At 35.8% G+C, this 19,343-nt stretch overlaps 1 protein-coding gene across 1 annotated transcript in view; it reads right to left on the bottom strand.

The window, feature by feature from the left end:
• ESYT2 (extended synaptotagmin-like protein 2) overlaps nt 1–19,343 on the bottom strand; it is a 167,456-nt gene that overhangs the window by 45,766 nt on the left and 102,347 nt on the right. Inside the window, exons 12-15 of the mRNA XM_006874434.1 lie at nt 19,185–19,274; nt 18,586–18,681; nt 5,039–5,113; nt 4,142–4,228 (exon numbers count right to left, since the gene is read on the bottom strand). Coding sequence (XP_006874496.1) covers nt 4,142–4,228; nt 5,039–5,113; nt 18,586–18,681; nt 19,185–19,274 — 348 coding nt within the window. The remainder of the gene's footprint in view (nt 1–4,141; nt 4,229–5,038; nt 5,114–18,585; nt 18,682–19,184; nt 19,275–19,343) is intronic.

Raw genomic sequence — 19,343 nt, 5'->3', positions numbered from 1 at the left:
TTAAGTCCTCTTCACTTTCAAGCAAGCAAGGCTGTATCATCTGCATATCGCAGGTTGTTAATGAGTCCTCCTCCAATCCTGATGTCACATTTTTCTTCATATAACCCAGCTTCTCAGATTATTAGCACAGCACAAAACCTCTTTAGAAAGATATAAAACACGGTAACAAGCAAAGACTCCTTATATGATATATATCTCTTATTTCTTCCTTATACAATAACAAGCGAAGCAAAAAACATCATGTTTTGTGAATGAATAGAACCCTGTACTAAGAGACAGTGCTGTCAGGTGTCATCGAGTCGGTTCTGACTCATAGAGACCCTGTCTAGGGTTTCTGACGAGCAGTTGGTGGGTTTCAACTGCCGACTGTGTGGTTTGAAATTCAATGCAGTTCCTTTAGCAACACACCAGGAGTCCAGTAGTCTATACAAATCTAAAGATTTAAAAAAGACAGTTTTTTGTTTTCTAAATCCCACGAAATGGTGGCAATAAACAGTAGTAGTGATATATACAGCTTATACTGGTGACATTTATTTATGGAGAAAAATCATTTACCAATGTCTTTTAAGCCTTCCCTATTCAAAATTGGCATGGTTGTTTTGGAAACTTATAATATTTGTTTTAAATGAACAAGCTTAATTTAAAATGCGTTTATTGCTTTTTCCTAAACATTAACCTTCTTATTACCTCTGTAACAAGAATTATCCATCTTAAATGGCTGTAATACAAAATAGTTTCATCAAATAAAGGAGTATCTCTGGAGGTTTCACAGTCTATACAAAAAAGGTCACATAACTAACGACCCATGAAAAGCTCAGGTTTTGATTATCTCCTTCATTAACAAAAGCATCTTTAGAATGAAATAACTACAACAGTGTTTATAAGAATCTTAAAAGCTATTTTTTAAACCCAAGATTCATAAACTATTTTAGCATCAAAAAGTATGAAATATTTGGAGATAATTTTGACAAAGTTACACAGGACCTGTACAATTACTGAGAACTATAAAATACTGCTAAGAGAAATGAAGGAACTTCTAAGTAAATAGAATGATATGGTTTTTATGCACTCAAAGATCTGATATCGTTAAGATGTCAATTCTCTCCAAATTCATCTATATTTTCAGCATAATCCCCATTAAAAACCCAGCAGGTATTTTGTAGAGAGACTGACAAACCAATACAGAAAAAATTACGTGGAATGCAAAGGACTTAGGTCACCTAAAGAATTGAAAAAATATAACAGAGATGAAGTACTTCCACTACTTGATTTAAAAACAATCAAAAAGTATCAGTAGTAAGGACAGTGTGGTATTAGCATAAAGACAGACATACACAACAATGACACAGAATAGTAATTCTAGAAATAGACCCCCACAGATGGGCCAACTGATTTCTGACAAAGTTACCATGGCAACTCAATGGGAGAAGGAATAATCTTTTTGCTAAAAAGTGGTAAACAATTGTACAAGCAGTCATATATAAGAACTGCAATCTTTATTTTATCCTAGAGAAGAGAACTAACTCAGTATGGACCATAGATGTAAATGTAAGAGTAAGCGTTTAGAACTTCTGGAAGAGAACATCAAAGAAAATCTTAGTATCTTCAAATCGGCAAATTTTTTTTTTTTTAAGTTTTATTGTGAATTATGTGACAGTTTATGTGGGAGAACATCAGTTTTACATTCATCCTATAGTATATTGTTTCACTGCCATGGTTACAATACCCTCCATGCATGGTACATCCTATAAGCCTGCTTTCCCCACCCCGGTCGTCAGCACACAGCCCCTTTCCCTCCCTGAGTCCTGAGTCCCCAAATGCTCCATCTCTCCACATCATCATCGCTGCCTCCATCTCGGGGATCGCTGCCTCTCTGGGGAGGATTCCGCTCTCCGCTCTTCTCCCTTCATGGTTCCAGGGATCTCCGCTCCCAGCCTGCAAAGTCAATCACTCCCCTCCTTGCCACAAAATGCTCACTTTTACATTTACAACCTTCACAATCAGTCCTGGTAACAATTATTCACTATTGTATCACAAGAGACCTAGCCGCATCTCCTTTCATCAGCCCTGCCCAGACAGATTGGATAGTACTCACTGGAGATTCTACCTTCCTCCACGCCCTCTGGATCTAGGTTCCCTCTTGAAAGCCAGTCACTTCTTGCCTTTGTAGCCCCCCCTCCCCCGCATTTTGGATAGCCAATGTCCAAGTTGCCCATCACTGTATACTCTGTCTATGGTGGGGGTGGGAATGATCCTTTCTGTAAAGATTTGTTCCCTCTTTTGAGTTACTGCATCCATAGGTGTAGGTCAAGTTCATCAAATTGTATCAGGTTACTCTGTTTCCTCTTCTTTCTTCTTCTAGTTGTGCTCTGATCATCCAGTCATTGAAGCTAGGTCAAATGGGTATTATTTGCAAGTGTGGGTGCTCTTGTGGATATGCCCTCTCTTCTTATCCACTGGATACTTCAATCTCCACTCCAGTCCTCTGTGGCTATGTCACTGACTCTGGGACCAAGAGTCCCAAGTTCTTGCCACACTGCTTGTCAACCAGGTCTCCACCTGGGTTCACAAGAGTCTACTGACCATTGTAGGGCTTAGCTCGCAGCCTTACAGCTGTTTTTCCCTCATTTCCCCTTGTCGGTGGCGAACGTGGTCACCCATCAGAGTGTGTATTCCCATTGAGTCTTAGTCTTGGAAGGGGGTTTACTCTGAGCAAATATTCTTAAAGAGGCCACAGACAGCATGAACTGAAGAGAAAAAGGTCAATAAACTGGACTTTAGCTCCTTAAAAAAAAAATCTGCTTTTCAAACGACACTATTATGAAAAATTTAAAAATCAAGCCATTGATTAAGAGAAAATATCTACAGATAGAAAATACCCTAAAAGTATTTAAATATAGAATATATTAAAATTCCTTATCAGTATTATGAAGGCAAACAATCTGTAGGTTTTGCTGTATACATTGTTAACAACAACCACAAATAAATAATAAAAAGAAAATTTAGTTTTAAAATGGGCAAAGATACTGAACAGACATTTCACTATGAAAATTACATGACTGGAAAATTAACAATAAAAAATGAAAACATGTTCCACTTCATTAGCTATCACACTGAAACTACCATGAGATATTGCTACATTCCTACTAAGTTAAAAATGACAAAGTCTCACCATATCAAGTGTTGGCAAGATATGGAAAAACTGATAACTCTTATAAAATGTTATGACCACTTTGGGGAAAAAATTGGCCATTTATTAAAAAGTTACACATATAATAAATATATTACCGTATGATATAGTGAAATCTACTCTTGAAATTTACCCAAGAGGAATGAAGTGTTTATTTACACAAAGACTTTTATATGAATGTTCATAGCAGATTTATAATATCCTTAAACTGGAAACATCACAAACTTTCATCAAACAGTGAGTGGATAAACAACTCTCATATATTTATACACTATTAGTCCAGGTGTGGTGCTGTGGGTTAATGTGCTAGATTGCAAGGTCGGTTTGAACTATAAGGCCAGAGGTTCAAGCTCACCAGTCGCTCCTCAGAAACCCTATAAAGGGTCACTATGAGTTGTAACCAACTCGATGGCACTTAACAACAACAATACTACTCAGTGGAGTCCGGTGTGGCACTGCGGGTCAATGTGTTGGACTGAAAAGTTGGTTTGAACTGCAAGTAGCTCTTTGGAAATTCTATACAGGGTCGCTACGAGTAGGAACCAACTCAATGGCACTTAACAACAACAACATACTACTCAACACTAAAAAAGAACACACTATGGATATATTCAACAACATGAATGAATCTCATAATACCTACTATGAACGAAAGAATATAGAGGAAAAAGAATACACAGTGTATAATTCTATTTATATAAAATTCTAGAAAATGTGAACAATTTGTATAATGGCAGAAAACAGATCTGTGTTTACCTGGAGGAGCTATGAATTACAAAGGAGACAAAGAACTTTGGGAGTGATGTATAGATTTGATATCTTGATTTTCAAGTGATGGGGCCAATGGATAACATAGACCATAACTTATCAAACTGTACATTGTACGTATGTCCACTTTATTGTATGCCAATTATACTTAGATAAATCTGTTTAAAATGACAAATAAAATACCTCAATTTCAAGGTCCTGGCGCTTAGGATTGTGAATGAAGAAAGTGAAGTTTTCTTCCCACACAGGTTCATTGGTTTTATACCGAATCTGGAAGATATACCCAAATGTCAACTCTGATATTTTCTGTGGAAAAGGACTTATTTAATATAACGTGTTTGGAAGTATATAGCAACCCTAATTAAATTCCAAGACACAATTAATGTAATGTAATGTATACAAGGGAGGGGAGCCTTTAAAATGTTCATAAAAAAATTCTATTATCTTTAAATTCCATTTTTCCACGAACTTTTTGAAGTCCCCTTGTATTAATGATGGAAAGATACCGCAATGATAAACGCTAACAATCTTATCTTGCTTTGGCCTTAGTTCTGTTAGTTCCCTGGTGCCCATCCTAGTGCTGTATACAACGATGCCTCCAAAATTAACTGTCAACAATTACAAATAAACAATGGTCTTCAACAAAATAATTTTCAAAAAATGTTTTCTGTCATATGATGAATATATTAAAATAGTAGCAATATTCTCTGCTCTTAAGTGGGAATATAATTTAGATTTGTTATTATTATATATATATATAGCATTTCTAGAACTTTCAAAAGAAACTTAAAAAAATTTATACCACAGAATCTACCTATGAAACCAAGCTAAAGCATATTCATATATTAATTTTTATCTTAAGTTTTTAAAAGTGACCAATGCATTTGTTAGAAAATTAAGCAACTAGTTAAAAAAAAAAACAATAACAAAAAGACAAGAAAAGTAAAGGCCTCAACTGCTAGCTACACCATCACACTACTTTTCAACACCATCTAATTGCAACTGGACATTCCACACTTCAGTCTGGCAACAGTGAAAAATATGAGTAACTGAAAACTAGTTAGAGCATCAGTACCTTACCTTGCTTTCCTGTGCCTTGTGTCCAACTGACATTTGAACAAGAGGATTTGGGTTGCTGTTTATTTTCTTCCCTGACTATCCAAACAAACAAAAAAACAAAAAACAAGAATAGGCAAAATAAACAAACTCACATCTTGAAATGAGTTTTACTTAAAAAAATGACATCATTGGCTTATATTAACAAACATTTCCATTTACTCTTCCTATTTAAGTGACAGGGATTATCTGGGAAATAATTTAATTGGAAAACAACTGCTAAGCATACTCAAAGCCATAGTTTCATCTACCGTGATATTCATTTAGAAAACTTCTATTTGCATAACATTTCTAAACATTAAGATCTTCTATTATTAAAGGAAGTTACTCTGGAAAAATTAAATGTTCTGAAAATCTTTAATGTTAATTATACTTTTCACAAAACTTTTATTATTAGGATAGCAAAATGAATGAAGTGCCATGAATGGAAACAGAAAAACACACTGAAAGGACAAATGTAAAACAAAGTGTAATTCAGAATATTCCTCTGTTGACATGAATAAAAATACTACACAGTGTCAGAGACAAGCTTTTACTTTTTTTTTTTTACCTACTATATTCTCTGTTCAAACACAGCTATCAAATATCAAATCTTGCTTACCAGCTGTTGTGTAATTTTTACTGGAAGAATAAAACATCACTTTAGAGCCACATTACATTAAGCAGAAACAAATGAAACGAAAACAAACCAAAAAACAAAACCAGAAATAAGATAGCATACTTTAGCACAGACACCTAATAGGAGAAAACATGTAAGTGACATGAGGTGTATTTATAACTTAGCCCCACAAGGAGATGCAATTAAATTTGTTAGTGAGAATTAATCAGGTCACAAAAATGCTTTTGAGTTAAGTGCTTTGTAGAGCCAATCCTCAATACTACAGCAATGACAGAAATACACATCTAAATTATATATGATTATCAGAATAAAGTATCACCAGCTCAAACCTATTGAGATAGATAATCTATTTTCTGGTTCATCTTTTGATGTGAAAGAATTTTGCAAAATGACAAATATTTGTTAACAGCAAAAATTCAAAGCTATATATAGACTACTGTGGCTGAGACTACGAATTGTACCTCGAAATCCATTTCCTCCTTCTTCCTTTAATATTAGTACTCCAGAGGCTTAGCTGGGCACAAGTCCTGTGTAAATAAAGATCATACGTATTTCCAAGCTTCCCTTGGAGGTTGGTGTGGCAATGTGAGCACGTTGTGGGCTGGAAAGGAAGGGGCATGCCTTTCACTTGTATATCCCCCATTCTTCTTGGCTACAACGGACCAGTGACCTTTGACTGGGAGATGGAAAGAAGCACAGCAGAACCACAGGAAAAGCCTGGATCCCAGTACCTCGGAGCCTGGACTACTTATAACTTAGGCTCAAGTCTGTTACAGAGAAATAACCTTTTGCCTTGTTTAAGCTACTGTTACTTTTGAGTCTGTGATACAGAATCTGAATTTGTATCTTAACTAATATTAATACTTAACTCACCCCTGAAAGAGTAGCCATCCATAAAAGACAGACATTTAGTTTTCTCTTTTTAACGTCTCTGAAAACAGAATGAAACTTAAAACACATGACATTACATACCTGCTTTGGGCCTGATATTTATAGTAATTTAGTTATTGCCCTAACTATTTTGCTTAGATTTTCCTTTTATGTATGCAGGTGAGTGACATGAAAAAAATCTATGTCTATCTTGCGTTTAAAATGTCTTTCAGTGAGTATAAAACAAACACAATCAAAGCTTAACTTTTTCAGAAGTGGTACATAAAATAATGGTGCATTTTAAATGGGTGATGTTTCAGAGTCTATGAAATAAGGTTAAATCACTGACAGAAAATTTTCTTTCATGAACATAACATTCAAAACTCATTAGAACCAGCTAGAGAGGCAAATGGTATAATGAAAATAAGAGGTTTTGAGTTTAGTTTCAGAGTTTTCAGAGAAAGGTAGAATCCCTACTGAATAGTTTTCATCTTGTCTAGATAAGCCTGGAGAAAGGAGATGTGGTAAGAGTCTTATGATTCAATAATGAGTAATTGTTATCATGACTAACTGCGATTGTCACAACTGTAAAGGTAGACGTTTTGTAATATAAAGGGGGGATTAGGTAATCTTACATTCAAGGAACAGAGGACCCTAAGACCATTAAGGGAGAAGAAGATAAGCAGAATGTGGGGCACTATCCAGAGAAGCAGCGACATCAGAGATGGAGGCAGAGATGATGACATGGAGAGATAGAGCAGCTGAGGACTCTAGACTCATGGAAAGAGAAAGGGTGTTTGCTGGAGGCAGGCTTGCAGAATGTGCTCTTTGGTTGTTTAAATGATTATATATTCCTTAGTATTTTGGTGTACATCCCCCCATCACCCCCCCCAAATATATACAAACAGAGGGAATAGAAGCAAATACTGTTGAATGATGATGCATGAAGAGGATTGTAATCACTGCAATGAAACAATGAGTGTAAAACCAATGTTCTCTCGTGTAAACTATCACTCAATTCACAATAAAAACTTAAAAAAAAAAAAAAGAAAATATGAGGCTTTTAAATCAGACAACCTTGAATGTAAATCTCAGCTCCTTAGAATGTAATTATTGAAGCCTACATATTTCATCTATCTGAATCTTACTTTTCATGTCTATTAACTGGTCATAAGATCAATTTTGTTGGGTTTAAATGAGATACTGTAATAGCATAACAATTACAATGCACTTACTACCCTAGCTACACTTAGCACTATTATAAGAAGAGCTTTAAAAATTCATGGAAAAAATGGAATTAAAAGATAATGGAGACGTCAGGGGCAAGATAGAAGAGTTGGCAGATGAGCTGAGCAGACACTCTGCAACAAGGACCTGGAAGATATGGAGCCCACATCGTCAGACTAGGAGAGAGAGGTGTACTGTGTACTGACTTGAAGAGGAAGCTGAAAAGCAGCAGTGAGAGACAAGAAAAACAGACAGGCTATTTATTGGCTGGCCTAGAGCAACGCAGTCATCTTAATCATTTCTGGGCTGCCACTGACACAGTACCCTAGAAGCACACGACATGGTTGGTGGTTTGGCAACAGGACTGCAGTTTTTCCTTGTTCCCATGCTATCCTGGTAGCCAAGGGTGTGGCCAGTCTCTGCCCTTGCTAGCCCAGTGGCCAATGTCACCCTCTCTTGCATAGTTTCTGGCTCTGCTTGGGGTGGGATGCCAGGCATACTGCCCCTGTTTCTGGAGGAAAGTGAACCTGCCCTAAACTATCCTACATACACAAACAGTGAACAGAGAACTGTGTTACACATCCAGTCTCTATCACATCTATCAGGAGACAGGTGGTGAGTGCCTGAGAACACTACAAGCATAAATTTAAATATGATGGCAACACCATGTCTCAGAGAAAACACAATTTCTCTGAATATAGAAACAAGACACAGTGCCTCAAAACAAGTGATCAAAACAGAGTAAAAAAATATAATACCAGAAATGGCATCAGAACTAGTTGATCAGGAATTTAAAAAGAACCTTCAATGTACTTAAAGAAGGATCGAGACAACTACATGTAAAATCAAGGAAAACACAGATAAAACTTTAGAAGAATTCAAAAAACACTATAAGAAAAAATAGAAAACCATACTAAAACAGCAATTTGAAAGCCAGATTAATAGTTAAGACTTCAGAAATAGATAATACACTGAAAGTAAAAAAGTAGAAGAAATGAATCAAGTGAAGATGGAACTAATGAACTTAAAGACAAATCTCTCAATATTTAAGTGTTTGAGGTAATATCAAGAGAAATAATTTACTTGCAATTGGATTTCCAGAACAGGAAGAGACTGTTGAAAAAATTGTCCAAGAGTTGTTGGAAGAAAACTTCCCTAACATCATGAAAGATGAGAAGATATACATTCAAGAAGTTGAATGAACTCCAATCAGAATAGTCCCCAAAAGAAAATCACCAAGATCAAAATTACAGTTAAACTTTTCAAAATCTAAGGCAAGGTAAGAATCCTGAGCATAGCTCAGGAAAAAACAAAGCAAAAAACAAAATAAAAATTAGTTCTACAAAGGAGAACCAATAAGACTAAGCTGATTTCTCAGCATAAACAATGCAGGCAAGAAGGCAATCGAATGACATGGTGAAAAGCTTTGAAGAAAAAAAACTGCAAACCAAGAATCATACAACCAGCAAAACTGTCCATCAAATATGATGGAGAAATGAGGGCATTTCCAGAGCAACAAAAACCTTAAGAATTTGTAAAAACCAGACCAACCTTACAAAAAATACTAAAGTGAGTGTTTTGGACAGAGAACCAACAACAGCAGACAACAATCTGAGATTAACAAACATGACAATGTCATCTAGAACTCAACTGAGATACAGCAGTAAGTCCTGGTATGGTGCTATAGGATAAACACTGATCTGCTAGCCTCAGGTCGATGGTTCAAACCCACCAGCTGCTCCTCAGAAACCCTATAAAGGGTCTCTATGAGTCGGAACTGACTCGATAGCACTTAACAACAACAAACCAAAACAAACAAGACTGGAGAGAAGTAGAGATACCAGTTTACAACAAAAACACTATAAAAAAGAAGGGAAATGTAGTTACAGCACTTCCAAATGAAGAGGAAATCAAGTAGATTTCAAGAATAAAATAAAAATAAACCTTACTGTAATACTAAAATTAGACCAAGCATGACTCCTAGCCCTAGCTCAACCCCTAGTCCCAACACTAACCCTAGTTCTATAACTATAAGCTTAACACTAACTGAAGACTTAGAACCAGCCTAGACCAAAACTGTAGTCCAAATCCTAATTCCTTACTCCTACACACGCTCCAAAAAATAAAGATGATTAAAAACAGGGAAAAAATTAAAACAATAGAATTTCCCCAAACTTTGAAGTTCCCTGGTATATCTTAATTAATTTGCTCAATAATCCAAATGAAGATATTACTACCTTTACTGAATACATAACAAAACAGAGAGGACTAAACATGTTTCTATAGGTCACACATCCTAGTGTTATGCTCAGATTCAAAGCAGATGGCATGATTTCAGAGGCTTTGTTCTTAACTACTCTGCTCTCTTGTTCTGTAACCGTCAGAGATCAAATAAACTGGTGAGGAAAGAATGGGAGGAAACACTTATTTCAACTATTGTGTTAACCAGTGTTCAAAAAGAACAGTTCACTACTGAAGTAGTCTTGTTTCCCCAGTCTAGGGTACAGTAAGGATTGGTACCTATTACACTGAGACAGCACATGCCATTCAACTTCATTCTTTAAATCAAACTCATCTTTCTACAACTGAAACTGGTTAAAAACCAATCATGTTTCTTTTGGATAGAATTTTCTTGAAAACAACTTTCTTAAAACAATTACTTCCTTAAATTATACTTACCCCCCACCCCCAAATAAAAAGCTAGGCCTAAAATGTTAGAATAAGTCAGAGAATAAAAATAATAAACCATCATAACGTACAAAAAGTATTAATAATTTAGCCAGAGAATACATATTAATATCATATTTTTTTGGAGTGGAGCTTAGTTTACAATATACCTCATTTGAAAAATTTAAAGCTTCTCAAAAGATTTAATCACCCAAACCCAGAAGTACCAAAATCCAAGAGATTGCTTACTCAAGAGATGGCCCTAACTCAACATATTGGAAGAGGTGATTTTTTAAAATGTATATTCATAGCTCACATGAATACTTTAAATAATAATCTAAAAATTGGTTAAGAATTTAAGTAGAACTTCTACTGCACCATTTTTAAGAATTCAAAATTCATTAAAAATATTGATGATTTTAAAACTCCTTAAGATAGTTGTGTATCTTAGGCCAACAAGACAGAAATAAAATTTATTGTATTAGGACTTCTAAAAGTTTGTCTTCAAAGTTGACTAAAATTCTCTTAACTCATAATTCTTGGGTGCAGCAAGATATCTTCAACCAGGCAATTAATTACTAAATTAGTACGGAAGGAAATGTGTAACCTTGAGGGTTTAATTTAAGGATCAAGGTGCCATCTCTTTCAATATGTTTTCATTAACTTTGTGACCTTAATGGAAAACTGTATTAGTTTACCTTTAAAGCTTTCTGAACTGCAGCCTTCTTCAAGCCATCAGGGTTAAATTCTAATGGGTTACTCTTTCAAGTCAGAAGAAAATGAATATACCAAGGGTTAATTAAAACATGCAATGAGGATTTTATGAAAGGTTAATGACATGAAAATTTATGAGAACCAAAAACAGAAAGACAAAAACTTCTTTATACAAAAATCACCAAGAAGAATTACACCAAAACACACTATAAGTCATTTATAAAATTCTTCTATATGCCAAAGATTTTAATTTTAGAATACACCTGTAACCTATAAATACCAAAATGTATTTTCTTATCCTTTGTAGCTACTATTCTTTTATATTTTTCACTACCACCCCCACACTTGTCCTTTGGGATTAAAAAAATATAAGATTGTAACTTAGGATTCTATTTACTATTCTTTGCATGAATAAACCCTAAAACAATAACTATAATTAAACTAAAGATTTCAGCAAAAGTACAAATTAATACCCAAGCTGTTCTCAAACCAAATCCTATCCTAAAATAGCAAATGCTATTTTTATTCCTTTTGAAAATTTCCATTTTTTAAATATAAAACCATAGAAGAAACAAAGCAGATTTTTCTACTTCGTCCCTATATAAAATGTACAAGTTGACCTACATCATCTCAAAATTTACTTGTGGGCTTTGAAGTTTTATTATTATGGGTTTTATTTACTATGTTTATTGATTTTTTCTCAACTTATTACTTTTCTGCCCTGAAAAGGGAAAGGATGAATATTTCTCAAGCTCCTTCCTGGATTAACATCTAAGAAGAAAGGTTTACATTTTAGCTTCAATTAAGCTTCACATGACAAATTAAACTTTGTATTCTAATTTTTAAAATTAAAATGAAAACTTTTAAAATGAAAAACAATGGATAACTAATTGCCCAGACTTCTATGCTGTGGCAGGCTGGCCCCGATGAGAAGACATATTTATTCAGCCAAGCAGTAATTAATGAGACACTGAAGGCTGGTCTTCATACATAGTAAAATACATAGTAAAACAGCCCACAGTGCTTTAAAGAAAGTACTGAATTGAATCAATATTCAGGTGGAACCTGGACAGTGGTATTTTTCAACAGCTTTCCAGATAGTGTGGATACAGATTCTTCTAAAGCAGGGGTGAGGAACCTTTTTTTTGGCAAAACTTATAACATCATTCCTGGGCCATACAAAATTATCAGCTTAAAAATCAGTCTTCTATATTTGGTCAAACATTTCATTGGTTGGTTGATTATATGCTGTGCAGTTGGTTCCGACTCACAGCGCCCCTGTATAAGGTTTTGGAGGCTGTAAATCTTTATGGGAGCAAAAAGCCTCATCTTTCTCTCACAGAACTGCTGGTAGTCTTGAACTGCTGACCGTGAGATTAACAGCCGAACTTGTAACCACTACACTACCAGAGCTCACCTTTAATGTGATGGCTGCAACTATGGTGGCCTTGGTAGGGCCAGACCAAATAATTGTGCAGGCCTTATATGGCCTGTGGGCTAGACATTCCCCACCCCTGCTCTAAAGTATAAGGACTGACATTCATATATCATAAGAACTCTGATACTGTAGAAGCTTTCCCACACTCACTTTTCAGATGGATATGACTTGCACTAAGTATACAGATTATTCTTACATGCATCAATTGAAAGAAGGCAAGGAGACAGTCTGTGGTGTTGGATAAAGGTGGCACAGAGCAAAAGTGTGAGGTCGTGCTAAGCTGCACAAACCTTGGAGTCAGACAGACCACATTCCACACAAATGCTGCCATAGCAGGGTCTAGTGGTGAGACTTCCAGAAAGTCGCTTTACCTTTTAACCTGGATCTATACATGGAGGAAGCATTTAAAATGAAACTAAGCCCTCTGCCATCAATTCCGACTCACAGCAACCCTGTACCACAGAGTGGAACTGCCCTGTGGGGTTTCTAAGGCTGCCTTCTTCATGGAAGCAGACTGCTCCATCTTGCTTCACAGAGCAGCTGATGGCTTCGAAATGCTGACCTTTTGGTTAGCTACTTGTAGTTTTTTAGGAGAGTCAAAAATAACTTGAACACCTGGGATTATCACTAAGGAGCTCAATAAGTTATTTTATTAGGTTGTTGTTGTTTTAAGTGACATCGAGTCTGTTCTGGCTTACAATGACCCTGTACAGGGTTTCCAAGGAGCAGCTATTGGATTTGAACCACTGGCACTGTGGTTCAAATCAACATTGTAGTTGGTTGCTTATTTTACAGCACCACACGAGGACTCCAAACCAGTGTATAAATACCACCAATTCAAAACTAAATCACTCATCTAACATAAACTCCATATACAGAAATCACGAATTTACAAACTTCATACACTGAGAACAAATTCACTTTATACTATAATGGAGATTGCAGTCACGCTGCCTGTGTTCAAACACCAGCTCTGCTACTCACTAACCATGTGACCTTGGATCTCTAAACAGTTACTTAAGCTCCCTGTCTCAGTTTCCTTATCTATGATGTTCTAGGGATTAGATGGATTAACACATGTAGTACCCTTAGAACTCTGTTTAGGGAAAGTGCTCAGTAACTGTTAGCTATCAAGGCCAGCAGTGTGGGCCCACCATCCGTTTCATCAAGGGAGAAAGAGGAGGCTTCCACAAAGATTTACAGCACTGGAAACCCTATAAAGCACTGCTATGAGTTGGAACCAACTCTACAGTACTTAACAACAACACCGTCAAGATTATTTATAGAAGACTGCGATTCTGAAGCCGGCCACTATGAATCACAGAACAGTATTGTTTAAGGGTGAATTTGATCAAAAAAAAGGAGAGCAAAGGTCTGAAGAGTATAAATTATAAAGATAGAATTTCCAGTCTGGGTGAAATTCAGACTTTTTAGGGGATCACTGGTGCTAAAGCACTCATACAGTTGAAAATTTAAAGCATTTTTGTGAAGTTAGAAAGTAAGAGCGCAATGGGCAGGCAGTCATCTAAAACTTTTACCAGACACAGCAATTACCTCAGTCCTTTGGGGAAAATTCACCCAACACTGATCTATCCCCTTCATATTCCATACTGAAAATGAATGGGTGAAAAAAGCACTATCAATTTGTTCTAATTTATTTTACAGAACATTTTGTGTGATGCATATATTCTAATAATAAAATCTAATAATAAAAAGTATCCTATTTGGACAATGTAACAGAAAAATTAATTTTTATAATCCAGCAATGCTGTAGGTCGTGATTACGAAACTTTGAAAATAAAACCATGACACAAGGTCAGAGATTGTTTCTTTTAAGTGAAGTAATTGAATGATAGGAAAAAGAAACTTAGAAAAATGATTGGAGACAGATAAAGAGGATTTATTCAACAAAATTATAGGGCCATTTTGACCAGTTTATGATGGAAGTTGTCAGTAAAAAAATACCCGAGGTAGAAAAAGTGATAGAAAACATCGGTCATTATGGGCTACTGACTTCATTTTGACCTTTAAAAGGGCCTTAACTAGGTGTAAGTAGGAAGAGTCACAAGACAATGACTATTGCTTACTACTGGTGTGATTCTGAACAGCTCACCCAAACCTCTAAAGTCTTGATTTTTCTCATCTATAAAATGGGGTGGCTCTGGTAGCGTAGTGGTTACGAATCGGGCTGCGAACCTTAAGGTCAGCGGTTTGAAACTACCAGCCGCTTCGCGGTAGAAAGATGAGGCTTTCTACTCCCGTAAGGATTTACACCCTCGGAAACCCTGTACAGGGTCGCTATGGGTCGGAACCGACTCGATGGCACTTAACAACAACAACAACAACAACAAAATGGGGTGAAATACCTATTCTTCCAGCTTTGTCCTTAGCCATTTTGGAATAAAAGTAAATTAAGAATACATGTGGGAATGCTCATCAGGAAACAGAATGGAAAGATCTACAAAAACGCAGAGAACTCTCCTGTCTAGACCAGAGCTTTGAGAACCAGTTCAGTTCGGTTCCACCCAGATACTGAATACACCTGGGAATCTTGTTAAAACGCAGATTCTGAATTCAGTATTTCTGGGGTGAAAATACAAATTCTCAACAGAGGGTTGAACCAGAATGAACCATTTGAAATCCCATATTAGAATCAAGGGATCCCAGTGTGGCACTGGACTGCTAACCACAAGACTAGTGGTGCAAACACACCGCTGCTCTTTGTAAACCCTATACAGGGTCACTATGAATCGAAACCAACTCGATGGCACTTAACAACAGCAACATTAGACTCAAGGGCCAAATTATCTTTATGAATCCCTCATTAATAACTGAATTAAACCTGAAGGGTGGCTTTCTAGCCTAACCATACTAAATTATTTGTGGCCTTCTCTGAATTCAATGCAAGTGAAAATAACTATATGCTAAAAGCATCAAGAGCTATAACTTATCAACGTGCCAGAGGATAAAAAACTATAGGAAAACAGAGGCAATGAGATAAAAATTAGCTCTCAAAGGAAGGTTTAAAACATGCTCAATTATCCTCCAGGAAAAACTCAAGTTCCTTAAAAGAAGCTCTATGATCAGGGAAAAGGCTAATTTTCCAGGCAAAATTTTAAAAAGGGTGGATTTCCTCTATTCATGTGACTATCTCTAGTGATGACAGGAGAGTATGCCTGCACAGAAGGCTTTAAAAAAGAAACCTATCATGTGCCAAGCACAGAGCTGCTGCCTGAGCCCTGACCCTTCTGGTTTTTGTCAGAAGAAGTAGAATTTAAGAAGGCGACTTTGAATGCTTATAGAGAAATATTTACATCTCACATTGAGATGAACCACACACACACAAAAAAAAAAAACTCTAGCCATTGCGGCTTCATTTTTTCCTCCAAATCATTTTATTGATGTTTTTATTTTCACACGGGGTAGTAGCAGTTTAGTTTAGGGATCTACGGCTTCTCCATAATGACTCACTCACTAGATTTGTTCATCTCACCATCAGACATAGTCACCAATGATACAGGAGTGTTAGATTTTCAAAAACAAGCACAAAAGAAACACACAGTGACTGAAATCATGCAAGGAAATGAAAACAAGCATGCCAAGTCATTCCATCATCGAGTAGATTGCATTAGAGGTTCGAGTCCACATTCTGGCAGTCTCCATTAAAAACAGAAAGAAAGAAAGAACACTGGAGAACTCACAAATAGTGCTCTATAGACTGAGGTAGTGTTTTCACAAAATACTAGTCCCGATGCTCTCCTCTCTTTTAAGTAGCCACACCCAAAGTTTCCCTCGTAGATACTCTTAGGAAAGTGAAAACGGAAGGAGAAAGCAAAGAATGATGGGTTGTGGTAAATGAATGCACAAAAAAACACTACTAAATAGGAGTGCAAAGGTAGAGTCAAAGAATTCCACAATAACTCACAGTGACAATCAGTTAGCAAGTGTTCCCGTTTTAAAAGTAAACACCCAACAGGCAGTGGTTTTGCAAAGATTCTTTGCCTCTGATAGTCATAACATACTTCATGCACAAAGTGTTCTTTTAGTAACGAAGTTAAGAAATTCTTTCTTTTGCTTATGTGACATTTTTCAAGTTTCAATTTAATGTGAAAAACATACAGTTGTAAAGACAGGTCTAATCCTTTCTTGTCAACTCACCAGTACTATTCTCTATATCCTAAAATATACAACAAATTCACTTATATCTGGCATTATAGAAGACTTTATAGCAAACATTTTTGTAGTTAAAATAAAAAAGTTGTACAATACAAAGTACTCTGTAGAAAAGGTTAAATCATAATGAAGCCATTTCACTATATCAATTGAAGTTACCAAAGATAAACTTACACTTTACGAGAATTGCAAGAATTTAAGAAGTTACCATGAGTAAACAAAACCTCACTGAAGGAAATAGTACAATTACATACAACATTGCTTCCTGTCAGCAAGAAGAAATTAAATGATGAAGCAGAATTAAATTGTTAGTATCTTTAAATAACAGGCACAGATGTACAAAGTACATTTATTTAATTTCATATGCCCAGGTTTCCATCAAAGCCCAAATAATGTGCAGTTTTTAAAACTTGTAAGATGATAAAGGAAAATTTAAAAATATATATTTCATGGGACATAAGGAAACAGTTTAATGTTTCCTATGCTAAGGTGGGGTGATTTTATAATAATTACTTAGTGTCCAAGATTAAACAATCAATTTAGAATCTAAGATGTAGCACAGTAAAAGTTGTGTACCCCAGAACCTGCGTATGGTGAAAACCTGTCAGAAAAGTAAAACACCAGTAATTTCCACTAAAGCAAGAGATACAAAAGTGGCAAAACCTGTACCCTGTCAAAGGCAGAAAATTGTAAGACCTAGAAAAACAAAGCCATCCATTGAGTTCTGGCTCTCAGAGACCTCACTGTACTTGCATTATAAAGGATGGAGTTAATGTTAACTGCTTCTTTGCTCACTTGTCTATTTCATCAGGTAAAAAAAATGCACTTGAATGAGTAATAGTTTAACTACGCACGAAGAATTTTTCAATGGACAATCTTGGGAGAGAAAAAAGAAAAAAGACTATCTGGTGGCAGTAGTCTTTCAACAAAATTGGCCATTCACACAATGAAATAATGCAGGAATGGCCACCTATTTCAACAAGTAGATATTCACTACAAATGGTATTGAAAAGTTATAATGATGATAACACTACCCTAAATGGTGTGGTTTTAAGTATTGCAGTAGAAGATCACACTATGCTCCATATGGTTGAATTAATGATTTGTATTCTTCATGGTTATGGTAATAACTATTCTAAAAATGGTACGTGGGTTTTCTAAGAGCAAAGTAATTGTGATGGAGACAACTAAAAGCATATTCTTTTAAGCTACAGAAAGTCATGTCTGCTGGTAGACTGTTCAGAGATAGTGTTGTTTTTTCTTTACCTTTTTGATCTGCTTTAAACAGGCTCAAAACAATCATAGAGCAGCCTTGTTCTTCCTCTTCATATCCTCCCCTTCATCTACATTATACTCTGCACCAGAAACTCACCTGTGGCCATTGCACAGCTAGAATGAATTTTGGGCTTATAATCAAATCTGTGTAATTTTTTATTCCCATCCTCAAAAGATAAAATTTCCATCTTCTGGTAACTCATTTTTAATACTAAGTTTCTCCAGAATATCTTCTCCTAATTGCTTTTCTGTTCCTGCATATTGGAGATTTGTCATAAAACTTATTGGAATAAAGGTAATTCTAGAAATCCTAGATAAATGCATTAAAATTTATAAACATAAAAATATACTTGGGACACAAATACAAATTTATAATCTCTACATTGCTACTTAGACTGGAAATGAACATGAAAACACAAGCAAGACAAGAACAGCTGATACCATATGGCTGAACAAAGCAGTGGTTTTCAAGCAAGATTTGCTAGAAGGAAATAAGCACTCAAAATGGGTTACCACTGTATTACTTACTGGAAGATTCCTTGCTGAATCTAAATATAAGATAAGCAATGCAGAGGAAAGACCATCATTGGCTTGGTCTTTGTCAGCTTTGATATCTGTCAGCACCTAAAAAGTCATGGGGGTGGAAGGGGAGAAAAATCTCAATAGGCATGTTTCTGAAAGAGTTGGACTATTCCCATCTCATTGTCTACTATGTTCAAGAAAACGAGAAAGGTAGAGAAATACAGCTTTACATTATGCAATATTAGGAGACAACTAAAACTATATATCTTTTAAATTAGACTATTTTCAATACAAATCAATTAAGTGAAGCACACAGGTGATTTGTGGTTCTCCAAATTCCTGTCATCTATCAAACACAAAACCCTGAAGACGCTGTAAATAAGATATGCATGCTGTACACATTGCTTTAAAAAAAAAAAACAAAACAAACACCTTTATTTAAAATTTATCCCTGATGTTACTGTAGCACTTATAGAACAATATTCAAAATGATGGTTGGAGTTTTGGTGGTGGTTGTTACCAAGTAACAACACAGTTTCAGAGACTGATCTTAATTGGTAGGAGTGAATGGTTTGGCTATCAAGAGAAGAAACAGGTCATAGTACCTTACTGAGATTTGAAGCATGTGGCATTAAGGTGAGCCATTCCAGTTTCAAGTGAAGCTTTCCTTTGGGAACCTCGTCCAGAGTGAACCACTGAAAAGAAAATCATGTTTAAATTCAGCAAAAGTTCTCCTGAATCCAAAATTCAAATGAAACTCGGTT

Source organism: Chrysochloris asiatica, unplaced genomic scaffold (genome assembly GCF_000296735.1).
Source record: "Chrysochloris asiatica unplaced genomic scaffold, ChrAsi1.0 scaffold00277, whole genome shotgun sequence".
In the NCBI taxonomy this organism is placed as follows: Eukaryota; Metazoa; Chordata; class Mammalia; order Afrosoricida; family Chrysochloridae; genus Chrysochloris; species Chrysochloris asiatica.
The sequence above is the reverse complement of the archived record's forward strand: the minus strand, read 5'-3'. Positions and strand labels throughout refer to the sequence as shown.